Below are 20314 nucleotides of genomic sequence, written 5' to 3'. Positions count from 1 at the left end.
CCTACAGATGGATGGCAGGGCTGGACTTACAGATGTATGTGATGTATGGAAGGAATGGACCTACAGATGGATGGCAGGGCTGGACTTACAGATGTATGTGATGTTTGGAAGGAATGGACCTACAGATGGATGGCAGGGCCAGACTTACAGATGTATGTGATGTATGGAAGGAATGGACCTACAGATGGATGGCAGGGCTGGACTTACAGATGTATGTGATGTATGGAAGGAATGGACCTACAGATGGATGGCAGGGCTGGACTTACAGATGTATGTGATGTTTGGAAGGAATGGACCTACAGATGGATGGCAGGGCCAGACTTACAGATGTATGTGATGTTTGGAAGGAATGGACCTACAGATGGATGGCAGGGCTGGACTTACAGATGTATGTGATGTTTGGAAGGAATGGACCTACAGATGGATGGCAGGGCTGGACTTACAGATGTATGTGATGTTTGGAAGGAATGGACCTACAGATGGATGGCAGGGCTGGACTTACAGATGTATGTGATGTTTGGAAGGAATGGACCTACAGATGGATGGCAGGGTCTGGACTTACAGATGTATGTCATGTATGGAAGGAATGGACCTACAGATGGATGGCAGGGCTGGACTTACAGATGTATGTCATGTATGGAAGGAATGGACCTAAAGATGGATGGAGGGTCTGGACTTACAGATGTATGTCATGTATGGAAGGAATGGACCTACAGATGGATGGCAGGGCTGGACTTACAGATGTATGTCATGTATGGAAGGAATGGACCTAAAGATGGATGGAGGGTCTGGACTTACAGATGTATGTGATGTTTGGAAGGAATGGACCTAAAGATGGATGGAGGGTCTGGACTTACAGATGTATGTCATGTATGGAAGGAATGGACCTACAGATGGATGGCAGGGTCTGGACTTACAGATGTATGTCATGTATGGAAGGAATGGACCTACAGATGGATGGCAGGGCTGGATTTACAGATGTATGTGATGTTTGGAAGGAATGGACCTAAAGATGGATGGAGGGTCTGGACTTACAGATGTATGTGATGTATGGAAGGAATGGACCTACAGATGGATGGCAGGGCTGGACTTACAGATGTATGTGATGTTTGGAAGGAATGGACCTACAGATGGATGGCAGGGCTGGACTTACAGATGTATGTGATGTTTGGAAGGAATGGACCTACAGATGGATGGCAGGGCTGGACTTACAGATGTATGTGATGTATGGAAGGAATGGACCTACAGATGGATGGCGGGGCTGGACTTACAGATGTATGTGATGTATGGAAGGAATGGACCTACAGATGGATGGCAGGGCTGGACTTACAGATGTATGTGATGTTTGGAAGGAATGGACCTACAGATGGATGGCAGGGCCAGACTTACAGATGTATGTGATGTATGGAAGGAATGGACCTACAGATGGATGGCAGGGCTGGACTTACAGATGTATGTGATGTTTGGAAGGAATGGACCTACAGATGGATGGCAGGGCCAGACTTACAGATGTATGTGATGTATGGAAGGAATGGACCTACAGATGGATGGCAGGGCTGGACTTACAGATGTATGTGATGTATGGAAGGAATGGACCTAAAGATGGATGGAGGGTCTGGACTTACAGATGTATGTGATGTATGGAAGGAATGGACCTACAGATGGATGGCAGGGCTGGACTTACAGATGTATGTGATGTTTGGAAGGAATGGACCTACAGATGGATGGCAGGGCCAGACTTACAGATGTATGTGATGTATGGAAGGAATGGACCTACAGATGGATGGCAGGGCTGGACTTACAGATGTATGTGATGTATGGAAGGAATGGACCTACAGATGGATGGCAGGGCTGGACTTACAGATGTATGTGATGTTTGGAAGGAATGGACCTACAGATGGATGGCAGGGCCAGACTTACAGATGTATGTGATGTTTGGAAGGAATGGACCTACAGATGGATGGCAGGGCTGGACTTACAGATGTATGTGATGTTTGGAAGGAATGGACCTACAGATGGATGGCAGGGCTGGACTTACAGATGTATGTGATGTTTGGAAGGAATGGACCTACAGATGGATGGCAGGGCTGGACTTACAGATGTATGTGATGTTTGGAAGGAATGGACCTACAGATGGATGGCGGGGCTGGACTTACAGATGTATGTGATGTATGGAAGGAATGGACCTAAAGATGGATGGAGGGTCTGGACTTACAGATGTATGTGATGTTTGGAAGGAATGGACCTACAGATGGATGGCAGGGCTGGACTTACAGATGTATGTGATGTATGGAAGGAATGGACCTACAGATGGATGGAGGGTCTGGACTTACAGATGTATGTGATGTTTGGAAGGAATGGACCTACAGATGGATGGCAGGGCTGGACTTACAGATGTATGTCATGTATGGAAGGAATGGACCTACAGATGGATGGCAGGGCTGGACTTACAGATGTATGTGATGTATGGAAGGAATGGACCTACAGATGGATGGCAGGGCTGGACTTACAGATGTATGTGATGTTTGGAAGGAATGGACCTACAGATGGATGGCAGGGCTGGACTTACAGATGTATGTGATGTTTGGAAGGAATGGACCTACAGATGGATGGCAGGGCTGGACTTACAGATGTATGTGATGTATGGAAGGAATGGACCTACAGATGGATGGCAGGGCTGGACTTACAGATGTATGTGATGTTTGGAAGGAATGGACCTACAGATGGATGGCAGGGCCAGACTTACAGATGTATGTGATGTATGGAAGGAATGGACCTAAAGATGGATGGCAGGGCCAGACTTACAGATGTATGTGATGTATGGAAGGAATGGACCTACAGATGGATGGCAGGGCTGGACTTACAGATGTATGTGATGTTTGGAAGGAATGGACCTACAGATGGATGGCAGGGCTGGACTTACAGATGTATGTGATGTTTGGAAGGAATGGACCTACAGATGGATGGCAGGGCTGGACTTACAGATGTATGTGATGTATGGAAGGAATGGACCTACAGATGGATGGCGGGGCTGGACTTACATATGTATGTGATGTTTGGAAGGAATGGACCTACAGATGGATGGCAGGGCCAGACTTACAGATGTATGTGATGTATGGAAGGAATGGACCTACAGATGGATGGCAGGGCTGGACTTACAGATGTATGTGATGTTTGGAAGGAATGGACCTACAGATGGATGGCAGGGCCAGACTTACAGATGTATGTGATGTATGGAAGGAATGGACCTAAAGATGGATGGCAGGGCCAGACTTACAGATGTATGTGATGTATGGAAGGAATGGACCTACAGATGGATGGCAGGGCTGGACTTACAGATGTATGTGATGTTTGGAAGGAATGGACCTACAGATGGATGGCAGGGCTGGACTTACAGATGTATGTGATGTTTGGAAGGAATGGACCTACAGATGGATGGCAGGGCTGGACTTACAGATGTATGTGATGTATGGAAGGAATGGACCTACAGATGGATGGCGGGGCTGGACTTACATATGTATGTGAAAGATGTACATGGGTAACTCTTATGATCCCTCAATAAGTAAAGATGCTAGAGGTACAAAAAAAATGGAGAAAGAAAAATAGGAATGAGGAAAGCATAGGAAGGCTTTTTAATTGATGTAATAAACTGACCTGAATATTCTAGAAATGTTTAAAATCAAATCACTGTCTGCTGAGTATGTGTCTGTAGCAGTACATAGCCCGTCTATAACCTTGCATGCTAATATCCTCTCTCGACTTGTATTGGCATCAGCTAGGTTACGCAGGGTTGCTGTTAGCTGAACACAGAAAAGAGTACATGTATATACACAAAACTACATACATTTTGTTCCAAGTCAGTGGAAAAAAAGAATTTGATGTGGAGTAAGGAAATGAAGATGCCCTCAGGCCAAGATGTATTCATATGCCATATAAAAATTAGTACACCGCTATGACTTAAAATAAAACATTTAAACAATCTAGTACTCATTATACAGCCAGTTTTTGTATGCTTTTCAAGTATACTTGGCTGTACCATGTTAATAGAATTCAAAGGAAATGGGAATTTACAGAAGTTTAATTCTGTGTATCAGAAAGTACTGATGTACTGACATCAGTGAAAACAGATAAATAGTTCTAGTTTATAGAAGTTTAATTCTGTGTATCAGAAAGTACTGACGTGAAAACAGCTAAGTAGTTCTAGTTTGGGTGACTGATATGGAAATATGGATTTAACATTTGTACTGAAGACTAGGTAAACCATATATGAGTAAAAATGGGTGTGTAATAAAAACATTTATTACACAACATTATTGGTATTACACACGTGCAATCCAAAGTATGATTTCAAAGTACATCAATTATTTATCTCATAAAACTCCATTTGACTCCAATATAACCTGAAAGTCTTCATTTTTTTATATTTATAAAATGTGAAATATCAGTCAGGCTTGAATTGTCTTCAGTTAGAATGCTAAATTCTAAAGTGTTTCATTATAACTCATCTATGTTGGTGAATATGGGGGCAGATCATGAATTCAGACCAACAAGCCAGTTTTCTCACTACAGTAGATGATTATTTCTAGTTACATCTTATTTTGAGGGAAGCAGGCTCATTTTTAAAACTTGCTGTTCAAAATCAAAACAAATATGAAATACCTAACATGGAATTTTTGTGGCAAAATGGTATAGCATAATACAGAACTGACTTTTAAATCTGGAATGATGTACCTGGCTCAACAGGGGACTGCACATAAGAAATTCTTTCTGCCCAAAACGTTATGGTTAATTTCACTTTCTTTAATCTTTTCTTAAACTGGATGTGCCATTAATTTCAATTCAATCTCCTCAAATTTATTTAAATCTTTTTCTTACAACACAAAGAGTTTTATGAAAATCATTTTTATACAATCTCCTCAAAGTTAACAATCTTTTTATGAAATAATTGGATTTACCATTTTAATACAATCTCCTCAAAATTAATTGTAATCTTTCATGACAACACAATTGGACTGATCTCATTTTAATATCATCTCCTCAAATTTATTTCAATTTGTTTCTGTAACATAACTATGTTTACCTGTCATTTCAATACAATCTCCTCAAATTTATTGCAATCTTTTTCTGATAACACAAAGGGATTAACCAGTAATTTATACAATTTCCTCAAATTCTGAAATCTTTTTCTAACACTACAACTAAACTGCCAGTCATTTTAATCCTATCTGTACATTTCCATTTGACAGTTTCTAAATTGATCTAAATTCTGCATAGTCTGTCTTACGACCATTGTAAAATAACTTAAAATTGCATAAATTGATGGAATTTAAAAATTAAAAACTAAGTACAAGTGTGTCACAAATTTTGAGTGTACTTAATGTTACTGTAAAACTATCTTTCACAAGTAATTGTCTCACTCTCTACCCAAGCCTGAGTGTGAGAGAGCTTACGTACCTGGACAAGTAACTGTCTCAGTATGTACCCAAGCCTGAGTGTGAGAGAGCTTACATACCTGGGCAAGAACATGGCCTAACTGTCTCACTATGTACCTAAGCCTGAATGTGAGACAGCTTACATACCAGGACAAGAACATGGCCTGTCTCACTACGTACCCAAGCCTGAGTGTGAGAGATCTTACATACCTGGACGAGAACATGGCCTAACTGCTCACTGGTTTTCCCATTTTCTCTGTTCTGTAAAACGAAACCATAATAACAGTAGATGCATTAATAATAAGAAGCAAATAATTATAATTTTTCATCCCATTATGTAAGGGGTTTTGAGTTAATCCCATTATGAGTAAGGATTTGTGAGTGACAGCCCCAACAAAATAAACTTTGTTGACCTAAGACATTGACATAAAATAATGAAAGTGGTATGCAACAACCACTAAAATCACAATGTATAAAAAAGATGCTTCAGTGTTAAACCTTAGACACAAAAGACAAAAATAATCTTTATAGTAACCCATGGCCCTGACCTTTTAGACAGGATTGTGATAGTGGTACAATATATGTCCTCTAGCAGCAATGCTACAACAAGTTTTATTGCAACATCTTTAATAGCTTCTGAGACAGTCTGAGCTTGAAACAAATAGTAATTTTGACCTTGAAAATCAGATTATGAAAGTGGTATGTGACACAACCACAATATATAAGTATACCAAAAATTATCTTCAGGGTTTTAATGTCACAGCATCAAAAGGAAAATAAGTACTATTAATCTCTGACCTTGACCTTTTATGATTAAACCATGATGCTGATATGTAACATATTTTTGAGTTATGATGTACATATAAACCAAACAATTTACCAGTGTACCAAGCGACTAACATATGAATGGCTTGAGAGGTACATTCTGGATGTGAGGTGTAACAGATGGATAAATGAACAAACTGACAGGTTAATTCCTGTATATCCCCTCACCCCCACCCCCATTAATTAGTAGCAAGGGGTGGGTGCTGAGCTGTAGGAGTAATAAGTTTGGCACAAACCTGCATATCCCCTGCTTTTTTAATATAACTCCCCCCATCTTAACCATCTTCAATAAAAATGAGAATACTATAAGGCCCTTCATTATAACAGTTCCCTTTATAAAGAAAAGCAAGGTCACAGATCACATTTGATTGAGTGGAAGTATAATTATGCTTAACATGTACCTCATTATAAGGCAGTCTCACTATAAGGCAGTATACTTTATGGCTCCCATGGATAACATTATAATGAGGGACTACTGTATAGTCTGTTGTATGAATTTCCAAACCACTTCAAATTGTGTCTTCAATTTAAAAAAAATCTCCATACTATGGAAGACTGATAAATATTACATCATCATTGAAATGCCATATTGATTTTCTACTTGATGATATGGAAAAAAAAAACAGGAAAAAAAGTATTTACTAAGGGTAATATTTCCTTCATATATATTCAATTCACCTAAATGTAGCAAAACCTAGGAAAATTTAAATAATGATGGCGACAAAAGTGGAATACAATAGTCAGAAAGGAAAGTGCACAAATATGACAATCAGGGGCACTAGCTCTCCTCAAGGATGATGTTGCATGGTGACCATGTACCAAAGCATTACAAACTCAAATATCAAGCTGCCAACTAAATCTGTTTTAAATCCAACAGAAAAGTCATAATACAGAAATGAAAGTGATTGGGTCTAACAACCATAACTCTTTTTAAATGTAGAACATGAACAATGAAACTCTGACAAGGTCCTGTCAATAAAAAATACTCCATAAATCTCGTTAAAATTCAATAAAAATTAATCAAACTAATGTCTGAAATGAAAGTGTGCAGGTTCACAAACTAGGGGCAGTAACTCTAATAAATAATGATACAGAATGCCAATATGGCAGTCCTACTTACTTTTGAAGTTATATGCATTCTTAAATGGTCAGTACCAAGTGTACACACACACACACACAGATATATATATATATATATATATATATATATATATATATATATATATATATATATATATATATATATATATATATATATATATATAAATCTGGCACAATGGCTTGGAAATCAAATCTGTGGTGACCTTGGTATAATATGTGTCAATCATCATGTGACATATATAATTCACGACACAGAAAAGTGTCATAAGGTCAGATGTATTTTGCCTTAATTTTTAATTGCTGGCCATAACCTAATTAGGATAATATATAAAATGTAATAATCATCTAATACCGTCAAACTTTTCCATTTTAAAAGTATGCCAAAATTAAGTCACATGTTAACTTTATTGGTGGGGTGGGGCATTAGTCTCCAAATTTTATCTTGGTCATGACCTCATTAAAAAAAAAAAAACAACAAAAAAACCCCACTGTATACTCCAGCTTTTCAGTAGTTTATGATCATTTAACAAAAATGTATGCAATACACAATCTGTATACATGAAATAACAAGTCACACTTCTAATGTGCATAACATGGTCATGATAGGCAACATGTTTTTAACGAATGTGCAATATGACTGGATAATATGTACTCAACAACCAATGGGAGTTGCTATTAAATTCACAGTAAAGTATCTAGGTCTACACGCAGACAAAAGATATGCAGCTTGCTGAAAATAAACACAAATTTGCATATACATTTGGAGTGAACTTCAAATTTTTCAAAAAGGTCTTTTATCTTTATTCTAAATTTCTTACATCCCTTTTGATTTTATGTGTACAGCAGACTTTGTGTGAATTACATACTATAGAGTGTGAATTGGAATGCTTTGATAATGAAACTCAGACAAGGACTCATCAATATCAAGTTCTGATGTGGAATGCATACAATCAATCACAGGCAAGGACTCATCAATATCAATCTCTGATGCAGAATACTGACACTCAATCTCTGCCATGGTCCTACCAATGCAAAGCTTTTACACAAAATGCTGACAATCAATTATCTCAGCCCTGGTCCTATCAAGATCAAGCTTTGATGTAGATTACTGACAATCAGTCTCAGTCAAGGCCCCATCAATACCAAGTTTTTGACACTGAATACTGATAATCAGTCTCAGTCAAGGCCCCATCAATACCACGTTTTTGACATTGAATACTGACAATCAGTCTCAGTCAAGGCCCCATCAATACCAAGTTTTAATCAGTCTCAGCAATCAATATCATGCTTTAATAAAAATACTGACAATCAATCTTAACCAATTCAGTATCAGGCACTAATGTAGAAAGCTGATAATCAATCTCAGTCTAGGCCTTATCAATATTAATCTCTGATGCAGAAATCTGTCAATCGATCTTAGTCAAGGCTTCATCAATATCAAGCTCTGATGCAGAAAGCTGCCAATCAATCTTAGTCAAGGTCTCATCAATATCAAGCTCCGATCTAGATTGGTGACAACCAATCTCAGTCAAGACCTCATCATTATCAAGCTCTGATCTAGACTGGTGACAACCAATCTCAGTCAAGGCCTCATCATTATCAAGCTCTGATCTAGATTGGTGACAACCAATCTCAGTCAAGGCCTCATCATCAAACTCTGATCTACACTGATGACAACCAATCTCAGTCAATGCCTCATCATTATCAAGCTCAGATCTATAATGCTGACAACCAATCTCAGTCGAGGCCTCATCATTATCAAGCTCTGATGCAAAAGCTGATAACCATCCTCAGTAAAGGCCTCATTAATATCCAGCTCTGATCTATAATGCTGACAACCAACCTCAGTCAAGGTCTCATCAATATCAAGCTCTGATGCAGAAAGCTGATAACAAATCTCAGTCAAGGCCTCATCAATATCAAGCTCTGATCTAGAATTCTGACAACCAATCTCAGTCAAGGCCTCATTAATATCCAGCTCTGATGCAGAATTCTGACAACCAACCTCAGTCAAGGTCTCATCAATATCAAGCTCTGATCTAGAATTCTGACAATCAATCTTAGTAATTCCTCTATACAATAAAGAATGCTGACAATCAAACTCAGCCAAGGTCTCAAGGAAATTAAGCTGCATGCCAAATTCAGCTTTAATCCAATAATTAACGGAGTTATGTATAAAGAAAAGGTGGGCGAGTCTGACAATCAGGGGCTATAACTCTGCTAGACAATGGTTAAGAACATTCACCATCAAATTAAGACAAGGTGTCATGAAAATCAAGCTGCATACCAAATTTGGATGAAATCCAATAATAATTATTGGAATCACTGTGTGGAAACAAATATATTGGTTTGACAGTAAGGGCATATAACTCCATTAAATTAAGATGCAGAATGCTGACAACAGCATTCAGCTATGGACCCATCAACATCAAGCAGAATACTACATTTGGTTGAAATTGAGTAATAATCAAAGAATTTATTGTGTAGAAACAAAAGGTGGATTTCATAACAAATGGCTATAACTTAAATGGCAAGGAAGAAGGCCAACAATCAAATTCAGCTAAATAATAATTAAGGGAATTATTATGCAGTAATTAAAGTGGGTGGGACTGTCAATCTAGAACTCTGACTCTGCTTTAGAATGAAGTAGAAGGCTGGCAGCCAAGGTATCTCCAATGGAAAGCTTCCAACCAAAATTTTGATTGAAATTTAATATTTTGGGGAGTTACTGTATTGAAATAAAAAGTGGGTGGTCATGACAACTGGGGACTATGACTGCTCTGCTAAACAATGAAACAGGATACTGACAATCCAATTCAATCAAGGTTTCATTAATACCAAAGAATGAAACAGAAAACTGACAATCCAATTCAATCAAGGTTTCATCAATACCAAACAATGAAACAGAAAACTCACAATCCAATTCAATCAAGGTTTCATCAATATCAAACAATGAAACAGTAAACTGACAATCCAATTCAATCAAGGTTCCATCAATATCAAACAATGGAATGGAATGCACTTTTGTGCTGAAACTCCAGTGAATACAAGTTTTTTAGCTGATTATTAATTAAAATCAATAAACTAGTTTCTAGTCAAATGTCTGAAAATATCCACCCTAGATGTGAAAAGTGTGCTCTACACTATGAATACTGCAAATTAATAATTATCCCTTTTTTTATAGATTTAATTGTGTACAGTCATCTTTTCTTCTAAATGTAATAAATAAATAATAACTGTTAGACACAACAAAAAAGGTACTACATTAAAATACTATGAAACTTTACTTACAGATTTGTTAATACTGGCAAGTAATGAAGCTAGTCTCTCCACACAATCTTTCTTGACAAGCTGCTTGACTATGGATGAGTTCCCACTCAAGAACTTGAAAGCACCTATACAGTAGATAAGAGCCTCATGTGAGGTGTTATGGTCAATGGACTGCAACGTGTCCAACAGCAGATCTGAAAAAATTTAAAAGAACACAAACATACCAAATTTATCGATCGAAAAGGTATTGATGGTAGTTAAATCCCATCCTCTACTTTTCAAATCAAATTATAAGTGAAACTGATTATCTATCAAAAAAAGTAAGAAGGGAGGTGTTCCGTTTAATACAATTTGTATTAAATAATGCTCAAAAGCCAAATGTAAAATCGCATGTAACTTACGTGAACATCAAGTATCACAAAAATCTAAATGGTAAAGTTACTGAAACTCCATAAAAGGTATATAAAATAAAAGATAAATGTAGAAAAATATAAAAACATTAAATATAGGGTTAATATTTGTTTATTAACTGCATTCCCTCAAAAAAGTGATTGCTGAAAATTGACCTAATCCACTGTCTCATCAATACAGAGCTGCATGCCAAATTTAGTTGAAATCCAACAATGTAATGAAATGCTGCAACAATCAGGGACAATAATACCTGTAAATGGCATGGAATACTGGAAATCACATTCAAGGCCAAAGGACAAACAATTAGGGTTACAATTCCTGGACATGATGTAATGGAACAAGGAAATCTGACTAACTCACGTTCTCACCAATAAAATGTTTTACACTGAGGTAGAATATAGCTCTTGTAAAAAGTGACGTATTATTTTTCATAAAAGCCAAAATTAGGAATTTGTTTTCTAATTAATTAGACTTATATGATCAGACCAAAATGAATTATTGTCAACGGAAATACCAAGAATTTTGTCCTTGGAAACCACTTTCAGATTTTTCATTATAATAGAAAAGGCTCAAGTCATGTATATTTAATTCACTCTTTTTATCTTGTTATTAATGAAACCTTTCTTTATCTGTATTTACAACAATGCTGTTCTGCTTACACTATACATCAATGGACTGTTTAATGCCATTTGAAGATTATTTTCTAATTCAGTCATTAAAAAAAATAAAAAACTAAGGTGATGGAGTAGTGGCATACCACAATTCTTTTATTTTCATATAAATTTCCATTCAAGTACTTTTTAAAATCTGTCATTCAAACATGAAGCAAATGTAACACAACAATGATAAATTTTCATTTTTGTTGGAGTAGTTTATGATCTACAAGATCAAACACTTTTCAAAACTCAACCAATACAAGTCCAACTAAATTTCCCTCATCTAAGTAAAGTAATGCTGTGAAAACAGAAAAATAAAAACCACTTTAAGGACTTTCCAGGACATGAAAATAAATTTCTTGGACCTCAAATATAGACAGTAAAAGTAACAATCATATATAAATAATGCCGAATGATACAAACAAAACAAAAACTGAAACACTTGAGATTGGCAATACCACAGAGTAACATCATGCCAATATTCCTGGGACCATACAATAACAACAAAAAATGGCTAAAAATAATTTTAGATGGAGTGAACGATTTTCCAGAACTATAATATGGAAATGTCAAATTTCAAGGATGTCAAGGCCTTGAATTTAAAATGACAAATTCCAGTATTTTTAATGTTTTAATGAAAACTTTCAAACCCTGTTCTCAAGAAAAGGCTAAGTACTAACTTTAGTTTAAATCGACAACTCCAAATAAAGTCAAGCTGCAGATATCAAGATTAAAACAGCAACATCAGACCATAGTTTCTCTGAAAGAAGACACAGAAAGCTGGCAGTCAAGCTCATTTTAGTCTTGGTAATGTAAAGCTGCACAAGAAGCAAAAAATAATGTTGCTCTAATTACTTGATAATTGAGCACTGATCACTTCCTGTAAATATACAAATGATTATGACATCTAAGACTGATTACGTTGAAATTCATTTCTGTATCATTCCATCTGTTTCTGACTTGAATTACTTGGAGCTTTTAAAAATAAGTTTGTTTTGGCAAAGCACCATGTGGATAAATTAACAGATTATAAATTGATCATGAATAGTATAAAAAGAAAATTAGGATAAATCATGCAATTTTATCCAGTGCCCAATCAAATAATCCTTCCTGAAGATGTGCCACCAATTCGAAAGTTAGGAGGATGAGTAATCAGATCAGTAATGGAACAGTGAAAGCAAATTCATCGAAGGTCTCATCAATAGAGGGATGCATGCTGAATTTAGTAGAATTCATACAAGCCTGTTAACGTTATGCTGCAGAAAACAAAGGTAGGAGAATGAGAAATCAGGGGCAATAAATTCCGTCAATGATGAATACTTGTAATACTGGATTCAAACTCAGTCAATGTCTCATTAATATAAAGCTGCATGCAAAATTTCATTGAAATCAAGCAAGCTTTAGTAAAGCCATAATGCTGAAATCAAAGTTATGAGGACAATAACACCTCTAAATGATGTCATGGAATGTTGGAAATTTAAATTCAATGTCTTATCAAGATAACAGAGTTTTGCAAAATTCAGTTAAAATACAACAATTCTGTAGGATGTTTACCAAAGATTTCTTCCTCTTCTGTTGACTGTCTATATGTAGAAATAGCTGTTTCAAGGTCATTATTTTTTTTGTACCATCATTGTTTTTCTTGCACCTTCATCCATATTTTTCCAATACTTAAAAGTCTTTATGCCAGGATGATTTTGGCTAAATTCTGTTGAGCATTTTTTGTGTAATAAAGTTCAAATGTTTTTCATTTGTTCTTTTAGTAATAGTAACCATATTTGATAGTGAAGGGCATAATTTTAAAAAAAGTCTGTTATGCAAAGATGCTTTCTGTCAAAGTTGGTTGTATTCTGTTGGGTGTGTTTTTTTGCACACTTGAGAATGGTCATGAAGGAAAAATTGAAACAAGGCAAGGGGTCATGGGGGAGGGTCCAGAGCAGCAACTTGGTGGTCCTTGTGCAAAAATTTATTTTGTGTAAATTGATGTAGTATTGGAAACATCTACTTCATGTTTATTAGTTGTAGTTGTGCTATATGAAGAAGAAAATTCAAGCTGATATTGCTTTTCATATTTAAATGAAACTATGTTCACATATTTCAAGCACAGTTTATTCATACGCCATGAAAATTTCAATTTAAACTGATTCCTATTCGACTTTGTTTTTACAACCATGGCAGTTATCAGTTTAGTAACATATAGAAATATTGAAAGGTAATTTTTTTTCTTGCAGTCATAATCATATAACCAGTCAAATACAGTATCATACACTGATAAGTAACTAAGACATCAAAAATATATGTCATAATATTTCACTGTACAGGATCCCTGTGTTTAAGGTATGACACACTGCATCTCAAAAAATGTGTGACTCAATGTTAGTCAGAATTTTTTGTCCTTTCAAAAGAATTGCAGCCTTGTGTTATCAAAATGATTAACCTTTTTGTTTTAAAACTATTATTAAAATGATATGTTGGTAGCCAGGCAAGCTAAAAAAGGCTTATCAGCCCCATGTACTGACCATCATTAAGGTGTTTTTGAGTATCACCTATTTGTGAGGATGCACACCTGTGATACTTTCAAAGCACAAGACTGAGATTTCACAAATTATTCTTTACAGTTTTAATAAATTCTGTGGGTTGGTAGGTCTCTTGGTTTCAAGGTCATCCAATGCAGACTGATTTAAAATGCAGTGACATAGTTCTTTTAGCTCATTTTTGTCTGATACAATTATGTTGCAGATTGTGTGGAATATTGTACAATCATGACCAAAATTATCCCTGTTAATTCCACATACAAGTTTATTCAAACATATAACCCTGTAAGACAGACAATTTTTTAGTAAATTATGTTTCTCAAAAAATTCTTACCAGATCACATTAACTTTAGGGAAACTACTCTATGCTACCTCTGAATCCAGTCCTGAATGAAAGGTGATAAAAATGTCTTTCTGTCGATATATTTTATAAACAAGGAAAGTAACTCTAACATCTGAACTCCCAGTAACCAGTTTAAGCTTGAGCTGGTGGCTTGCATTTGCGGGGAAGGATGGGAAGAATTAAAAGACATGTGATATGGTATTTTTTTTAGAAACATTTACTAAATAATTTATTTTCTCTGTCAAATACATTACCCAATCACATTAACTCCTTAACCCCTGGAGATTCTTTTCATTTTCGCCTGAAATGGAGGTAGGGTGAGATTGGAGGGAGGGGAGTACTGGAAACTTGATTTCTGTGCCCTGGCTACTTCTTTTTCCAAATTCCAAACATATCTTACTTTTTGCAAAGGCTTACATGTCCATGTGGACCAGTCTGATTTAGAGCTCAGATAAAATAGTCTAAAATCCAGAACAATTTTTTTGCCTAATAAAATTGGGTCTCAAAGGTTTATCGCGCTGTATTTTATAATGCAAGTAGAAAGTCTATATTATTTGGTATCAGTATAGAACTGCATTTGTCTACTTTTCTGTACTACCACCCACTTTGTTGTATCATAATTGATGTTGAGTTCTGAAACAGGGTACAACCTCATGAGGCATAACACAAGGGATTATTGAGCAAATTATAGAGAAACTCATAAGAGGCGGGGGAAATGCCTGGGCATCCAACTTCTATCCAAGTCATCTTGTAGTAGCATGATGACTGATCTAATGACAGAATGAACTTCCCCTAATAAGAAGTAAGCACAACTGAAGATTATGAATGGATAGATGTGCAAAGGAGATCCATGTGGGATCACACATCTGGCTACTGGATTACATGAAAAACTTTCCTGGGCATATATAGCAAAAGTTGCAAGGTTATGTCCAGGGCTGAGGTTATGCTGTCAAGAATGGGCATGGTAAATGTCTGCAAGGCCATGTCACACAATTGGAAGATGGACTGAACGTGCCAGTCAACTGACTTCATTTTGTCTCAAATTGAGACATTATATTTGAAGGCCAGGCTCATGGAAATCAGCTGTATTTCCTTTTGCAGTATATTATCTGGCAGGATGCTGTTGCTTTCGATGAGGATGTCCTGATGTGGGATATGGCACAGTCCAACAGTTTAATGATGGCCCCTGGATTGAGAATGAGACAGAATGGAAGGACAAAGTATTAGTGCACTACCTGCAGTAGCCCATGTGGCAGTATATGTGTGATACCATGTGAATAGGTATCTGGAAATATTCATTGGGCAGGTCAAGACTGATTGCATAATTGTTGAGTTGCACAGACATGAGGGTCACCAGCTGGTGGGAGGGGCAGTAAGTCATTGATGGTTGGTTGGCGGCTTGCAGAAGGTAGGGGCATATGGCCACCTATAGCTCACCCAGCCATAAAAAAGTTGTTGCTCCTGAGAATTACCTCTGCAGTGTTTCTGTCAATGGTCATGCATTTCTCTGGTACATCCCTTGATGGGGTCACACAGAGATATGGGCTTGCATGAAGAGCTGAAGGGACAACTCCTGAGTTGCCTGCTTTCTCACCTCCTCAATTCAACCTCCAAACACAACATGGAATGAGGACAGGGTTGCTACATGGTAGGGTTTAAGTGAAGGAGATCACAGGAGGTTTTCAAGTTGAGGTTACAATGGCCATTAAGGCATTTGCTATTATGTGGTGAGTAGCCCTACTGACTATGTTAGTAATAAGGCATACCAATTCCCAGGCATGGTCACTTCGCACATTTTCAGCTAGGCAAAAGATCTCATAAGGCAAGGCTGAATTGGGAGTGAGCATAACGTAACTGACCAGATGTGGTGTTAAAAATGTGTCTGTCCCCTTGACAAAAGAGAGTAGCAGATTTGCTGATGGATGTAATTTCATTGTCTAGATTAGGTAAATCTTAACGATAAAATTGGTTATGTGATTTGTACCAGTGTAGTGAGGCAAATGACTCACCAAAATGAAGACCTTTGAATTGCCAGAGTCACAAATTTTGTCAGAGATGGCTGGTAATTTCAGCAATCTTTGATGATTGTGGTAACATTCTGAGGGACAGATATTCATTATCTTCATCAATGTCCACAGAGATTATGATATTGTACACTGTACTATGAAGAATGGCAATCTTACAGATGAAACATTCTTTACATCTCTTTCACTGCTGCCTTAAAACTGAATTACAAAATTTGAATCAGGCTGTTCAGGCAAATCAGTGTCCCCCCATCTCGACTGGAGGGTGGAGGGTTAATGTCCTCCTGCACATTCTGGGTCCAGGGGTATAGTATTCTGTACAGCAGTGATGATACCAAATTGCCTCCATGTGTACAAAAAAGGCTTTACCTGTCAGATGTACAAGTAGGGTTTGTCATGTCCGGCATGGAGCATGGTCCAGCTGAAAAGATTGGATCAAATGTCTTCTACTCACACTGCACACACTTTTCATGGGTGTATGAGAGATTTTATAATGTCTTCTACTCATATTGCACACACTTTATGTGGGTGTATGAGAGAAGGTTTTATAATGGAAAGGATGGTGTCATGGTTGTCCTTCATCTGCACTTCTTGCAATTTACGGACATCTCTGTAATGAAATAGGAAACAAATCCAAGTGCATACACCAAATATACTAACTGTTCAAATAGGCCAACTCGTTATACCAATAGGACATAAGTGTGACCCAAATTTAACAGTGCAATACAATTACACCAGTGTAAAACTGAGTTCCTGATCAAGATCACATGGACAAAAACAACTGGTAAAAAGATGTATAAATAAATCAGTGGGAAAATGGAAATGTTGATTACAATGGCATATGAACCTTTTGACTAACTATTCCGCTAAAAATAAATGATAGTTATTTAATAATAATTCTGTTCACTGCTCCAAGCAGAAATAACAGGCAACTTTTGGAATACAATACACTAAAATGTGGGATTTAAGGGGAGTTAATCTGTAAGAGTTACTTCCCTTTTGCTGTAGGATGTACAGCTAAAAAGAGATTTTTGGCATATGTCAGGAATGGCTGAATTCTGAAGTAGCAGAGAGCAATTTCCCTAATGTCGAAGTGATGTGGGAATATATTTGACGGAGACACACTTACAATGTATTGTCATTTGGTTCAAATATCAACTGGAAAAAAGTTTAGCATCTGAAAATTATTATTTTGTGAGAAATGAAACTCAAGGAGACTGTGAGACAGTCCAAAATAATAAGAAATTTTTACCTCAAACTGTGAGATGTGTAGGCACTGCAGTCAATTATCTTTAAAAATCTTTGAAGACAGTAAAATCTCAATGTATTCTCCAACTGAGGTAATTTGCTTAATATTTTTTGCTTCAATGAATTAATTATGATTCACAAAAGAAGGCTAAGACTTCAATGACTTACTTTATTCTAAAGGTTCATACACATGCTTTACACAAATAATGTGTATACTATATGGTCCAATTGAAGATTGTGGGTTTTTTTTGTGTAAATTACATTGTTTCTGAAACACAACATTTAGAAATTAATTTGGATGTCAAAATTTTTGCCCCAAAAAATATTTAGGAACTTTTCCCAATTCACTATAGAGAAATACATATCTACAGTGAAATATCATCCCTTAAGGGTTTCATTATAATGTACTAAGCAACCTGCACTGGTAAAATAATAAGGCAACTATTTCAGACATTAGGTTAAGGCAAAGACTATAACAGCTTGGATGACTTTATTCTAGCCACTTTTCCAACTTTCTTTAAAATATTTGCACATAATTCATATGTTTGCGAAAATCTGCATCACTAAAAGTCTGAGTCTCTGATGTTGCCATGACATCAATGGTGGAGTGATGCAAGAGACCCAGATTAACCATCAGAAAAACTGACGCAATCTTATGTCGCCATCACATACTCAAATGAGGGGTGATATCCCATAAAATACATGCTTGTAACACATCCAACTACAAACTGCACAAATCCATACCTGCCATCACATAATGCGCCGGCAGATCTGGGTCTGTGCAGTTTGCTAGGAGCAATCAGTATAACAAACAACATAGAACGTGATCTGTAGGTGCATTATGATATGGCAGGTCTGCATTTTTGTTGTTTGCAATCTGACATTACTTATAAGTGAGTATGTATGGTAATGTTTAATCAACGACTGCTTCAAGCAATTTCATTAATGAAAGCTACTTGAGAAAGACATAACAAGATATCTAATATGCCATTTCATATAAAGGGCTGAAACTTGGTTATGCCTATGTAACACATATATGTACAGGAACAATTGGTTATCACAGTTCTTACCTAACATGTTTCCTTCCAAAAAAACGGCATCATTTTTCTCGTTTCTACTGACTTTGAAGACCAGCTTACATACATTCAGCAGATTATTACCACTCACTTTGAACTGTAAAGATGAAAAAAAAATATAACTAAAGTTTGTAGGTAAGCAAAACATGGTAAAAAATTAATAAGAAAATGAAAACATGAGTCACTGGTATTGTGTTTGGTTGAAAAAAGACCATAGAAAGAGGGTATGCATAAGGGGTTCAGCTGACCGCGTAAATTGTGTATCCAAAACGGGTTCTGCTAACTGCAGAAGCATACACACCAACAATCCATGAGGTATCAGCATAATTACTGCTAATGTTAAGTGGCATAAAAGTGTAATTTGGTCATAAAAAATGTAATCTATATATTACATGCCATGATTACAGCACACTGTATAAACAAGATACATTTATTTTTGCTATTAACACAGATCTGCAGTTGGTCAAAATTCTTGTCACAAACGGCAAAATCTATATGGATTAGAACCAGAATACAAACACAAAATATAATTACAAATTCTTATATATTCAGCACTCACTTTAACTAGCCTACATGTGCAACTTTCACTGAATCACCATGAACCTGAAGTCATACATTCTGCAATAAGCATGGCATGGTCAGTTGAGTACTTTATTACATTACTCTCATAGTCTTGTCTTGAAGTTTGCGTGCTTTATTACATTACTCTCAGTCTTGTCTTGAAGTTTGCGTGCTTTATTACATTACTCTCAGTCTTGTCTTGAAGACTGAGTGCTTTATTACATTACTCTCATAGTCTTGTCTTGAAGTTTGCGTGCTTTATTACATTACTCTCAGTCTTGTCTTGAAGTTTGAGTGCTTTGTTACATTACTCTCAGTCTTGTCTTGAAGACTGAGTGCTTTATTACATTACTCTCATAGTCTTGTTTTGAAGTTTGAGTGCTTTATTACATTACTGTCTTGTTTTGAAGTTTGAGTGCTTTATTACATTACTGTCTTGTTTTGAAGTTTGAGTGCTTTATTACATTACTGTCTTGTTTTGAAGTTTGAGTGCTTTATTACATTACTCTGATAGTCTTGTTTTGGGTGCTTTATTACATTACTCTCATAGTCTTTGTTGGAAGGTTGTAAAGCAGTGTTGATTTATCTTTTTTCTGATTTGACATGTTTTGAAGTTTGAATAGCTCCATCTGCTCTAATATTTTCCATTGTATAACATCCACAACTAACACCATAAGGCATTTCGCTTAAAATCTGACGCCATTTTGGTTAAAAGTACAGACTGGTCCACTATGTAACTAGCTTATCAAAATAATGAATCCCATCTGTTTAGTTGGAAATGAGTCATATACGGTTGCTATATATAGCAAATAAGGAAAGTACTTTTATGCTAT

General features: G+C 36.5%; 1 protein-coding gene across 2 annotated transcripts in view; it reads right to left on the bottom strand.

Moving 5' to 3' along the window:
• LOC149797349 (armadillo repeat-containing protein 2-like) overlaps positions 1-20314 on the bottom strand; it is a 90893-nt gene that overhangs the window by 32023 nt on the left and 38556 nt on the right. For both annotated transcript variants that reach the window (XM_089962099.1, XM_089962100.1), the window contains 4 exons: positions 18915-19017; positions 10650-10822; positions 5643-5693; positions 3655-3800 (listed from right to left, as the gene is read on the bottom strand). In XM_089962099.1, the coding sequence (XP_089818225.1) occupies positions 3655-3800; positions 5643-5693; positions 10650-10822; positions 18915-19017 (473 nt within the window). The remainder of the gene's footprint in view (positions 1-3654; positions 3801-5642; positions 5694-10649; positions 10823-18914; positions 19018-20314) is intronic.

Source organism: Sinohyriopsis cumingii, chromosome 6 (assembly GCF_028554795.1).
Source record: "Sinohyriopsis cumingii isolate HCF-2022 chromosome 6, ASM2855479v2, whole genome shotgun sequence".
Lineage (NCBI taxonomy): Eukaryota > Metazoa > Mollusca > Bivalvia > Unionida > Unionidae > Sinohyriopsis > Sinohyriopsis cumingii.
Note: the sequence above shows the minus strand (reverse complement) of the source record. Positions and strands in the feature narration are given on the sequence as shown.